A 3,238-nucleotide genomic window follows, 5' to 3' on the forward strand; every position below is an offset into this window, starting at 1 on the left:
AAAGAAAGAAATACTGGAAGAAAAAGAAAAATCTAAAGAAGAAGAACGATTGGTGGAAAATATAATTACTACGGAAGTTATGAATAAAAATGAAATACACGTTGATAATAAAAAAGTATCAGAAGATATCCAACAAGAACCTAAATCTTCTAAAAGTGGAAAGACTAAGGAACAAACTAAATCAAAAACGAAGAACAAAAAACAGAACAAATCTGAAATTCGAAATCGTAAAGAAGAGGAAGATAAAAAACAAATTAAAGACGAAGTCAAAGGTATTGTTAACAAACACGAAGATATAACGAATAAAACAGATTTTACTTTAAATATCGATCTTAAACCTGAGAAACTTAAATCGTTTGAAATGTTAACAGATGCAAATAAATCTAAAGAAATTTTCAAGCAATACGATCAAATACAATTGAGCGAAAAATTATTGATATCTTTAATTAATACTAAAGATACTACTACAAAACAACAAAATGAGCCAAATGAACAAATAGAAACGATCACATCTTCGGATCTAATTTCTAATGAAAAATCTGTGGAATTAATACCAGCAATAGAAAAAGAAACGTGTCCAGAAGTTTCTCAAAAGAAAGAATCTAAACAATCCATTGGAAAGGTGACGTCGAAAAAACAAAAGAAAAAGAATAAAGATAAGGAAACGATGTCTGAAAATATAATTGAAGATGAACAACCTTCTTCTGAATTATCTTCACAAGTTTTACAAGAAATCATTAACAAAGACAATAATAAATCATATGCATCAGTAACAGGATCATCATCATCATCTCATAGATCTTCACCGCAATTATTAAATCAAGAACAAATAATTCTCGACAAACCTATACCAATTAAAGATGAAATTCAATTCGACAAATCACCTGTTAACGATATTACGAATATAAACGATGATAATGTAGCATTAGAAAAAGAAATCGATAAGGATGATATTAAAATTATAGAAAATTTGTCATCCGATGAATTGGATTCTTCTAAAGTTCAAGTTAAAAAGAACGATTCCAAAATCGAAACGACATCATCGTGGGCTGAAGAAATAGAAAAAGAAATATATTCACCTGTTATATTGCAATCTTCTGAAAACGTAGAATCAACTATACTTATTCCTACTTCAGAAGATGCAGAATTATCCAAATCTGATTTGTTAGACTCAGAGATCATTTCTAAAACAGAAACAGACTCGTGGGCTGCTATAGTGGCACGAAAAACAAAAGAAACATTAGACACGTCCTCGTTCATCGAACAAGAAACAATGAAAATTGACAAAGTTCCTACCAAGGAAGAAGAACATCTTACACAAGTGCAGATTTTTGTTGAGGAAAGTCCTCCAATAGCACCCATCGAAGATTTAGTTCACATCGATGATCAAGGTTTCGTTGAAGTTGTAAATCGAAAAGAATTACGATCAAGAAGATCCAGATCAAGATCTAGAAACAATAGGTCGAATGATTTAGAAACTGAAACGGTTGACACGAATCAAAATGAAACTGATATTATTCAATCGGATAAGATAGAACAGAACAAAATATCTGATGATTCGAAATCAATGACAGGAATTGTACAGGATAAGGATACTAAAAGTGAAATTCAGAAACAGAAAGGAAAAAAGGGTAAATCACAATTGAAAGGTGGTGACAAGGAGGAAATTATTGAAAAACAAGATGACAAATTTGATAATGATAAAATGAAGGGAACGATAATTAAAGATAAAACTTTGGAAATAATTACTGATGGGAAAAAACAGGAACATGTAAAAGATAGTAGCAGTAAATGTGAATCTAAAAAACAGAAAACGAAGAGTAATACTAAATCGAAAGATCACAAAGTAGAAATTAAAGTTAGCGGTAATAAAAAGTTAGAAGTGTCATCTAAAAAAGACATTCATAAAGAAATTAATGTAATAGAAGATACAGATAACATCATAAAAGAATCAATGTTGGATAATAAAACAGAATTGAATGATGATACGAATAAAGAAGAAATGACAAATAATAAATCAGAAATAATTCCAGCTAAGACTATAATTTTAGATCAAGAAAGCACAGATGATGAGCCAGTGGATAATAGTAAAAGTAAAAAACATAAAACAGTTGACAAACGTGGTAATAATTCCTTGGAAATTAGTGTCACCGAAGAAACAAGTAAGGAACATGATAATAATTTAGAAAAGACTATAATTTCAGATCAAGAAAGTAAAGAGTTAATAGAGAAAGATAAAGGTAAAAGTAAAAAGCAAAGATTTAAGAAAAATAAATCAAAAAAGAATGAATTGAAGAAATCTATTGAACAAAATGAAGATAAACAATTTAAAACGGATGAAGTATCAACAGAAAATGTTCAAATTATTGAAAAAGAAAAAACAACAAGTACGAAAGAAAAAAGTTACGTTCAAGTTCAAGAGAAAATTGATACGACTAATGACGAGAATATTGAAAAAATAAAAGATCCGCAAGATTCTAAGATAACGAAAAAAGAAAAGGATGAACAACAACCTGTCATTGGTAAATCGAAAAACAAATCGAAAAATAAAAGAACGATGCAGGACAAATCAAAGGGAAATATTAATAAAGATAAAGAAGATAATAAAGATGCAGAAAAGTTGCGTCTAGAAAATGAGATAATTACTGATAAAACGGATATAAATGTGAAATTTATCGAGGAAGAAAAATTAGACACACGTGTCGATACGAATGATGAAAAAATGCATAAACAAAATGAAAATAATCAAGATGATTCCAAATCGGTACTCGCGGAAATATCTACTGTTAAAAAACAAATGGATAAAACATGCGAGCAAAGTGAAATAGGATCAACGATTGAATCGGTAATAAATGAACAATTTATTGCAAAAGAAAAACCAAAAATATCTTCTAATAAAAGTGTGGAAGATGAGCAACCGTTAAAAGAAAATGATCGATCCGTGAAGTCAGCTACAGATTCTACGGAAATAAAAAAACCTATAGTCGATAAAAAGATTCAACAGAAATCGAGGAAAGAAGATAAAAAGAAAAAGAAGCAAGGTGTTAAAAATTTACTCGAGGATAATTTAAGTAATAAAGAAACAGGGAAAAAAGAAAATGAAGCTGTTGAAAAAAATAAAATGAAATTTGAAACAATTAAATCACAAGAAATAATTTCAGACAACGTTGATGATGAAACAATTGATAAATGTGTTGAGAAGAAAACTGAAGAGGAAGTAATTATTCCTGAAACGATA

General features: G+C 29.1%; 1 protein-coding gene across 1 annotated transcript in view; it reads left to right on the forward strand.

Moving 5' to 3' along the window:
* The window catches only part of LOC106790722, a 28,825-nt gene that overhangs the window by 7,112 nt on the left and 18,475 nt on the right, over positions 1–3,238 (forward strand). The window contains exons 7-9 of the mRNA XM_014755828.1: positions 157–919; positions 1,016–2,240; positions 2,466–3,071. Coding sequence (XP_014611314.1) covers positions 157–919; positions 1,016–2,240; positions 2,466–3,071 — 2,594 coding nt within the window. The remainder of the gene's footprint in view (positions 1–156; positions 920–1,015; positions 2,241–2,465; positions 3,072–3,238) is intronic.

The sequence above is a fragment of the Polistes canadensis genome, unplaced genomic scaffold (genome assembly GCF_001313835.1).
Source record: "Polistes canadensis isolate GaletaPanama2010 unplaced genomic scaffold, ASM131383v1 scaffold_257, whole genome shotgun sequence".
NCBI classification, from domain to species: Eukaryota; Metazoa; Arthropoda; class Insecta; order Hymenoptera; family Vespidae; genus Polistes; species Polistes canadensis.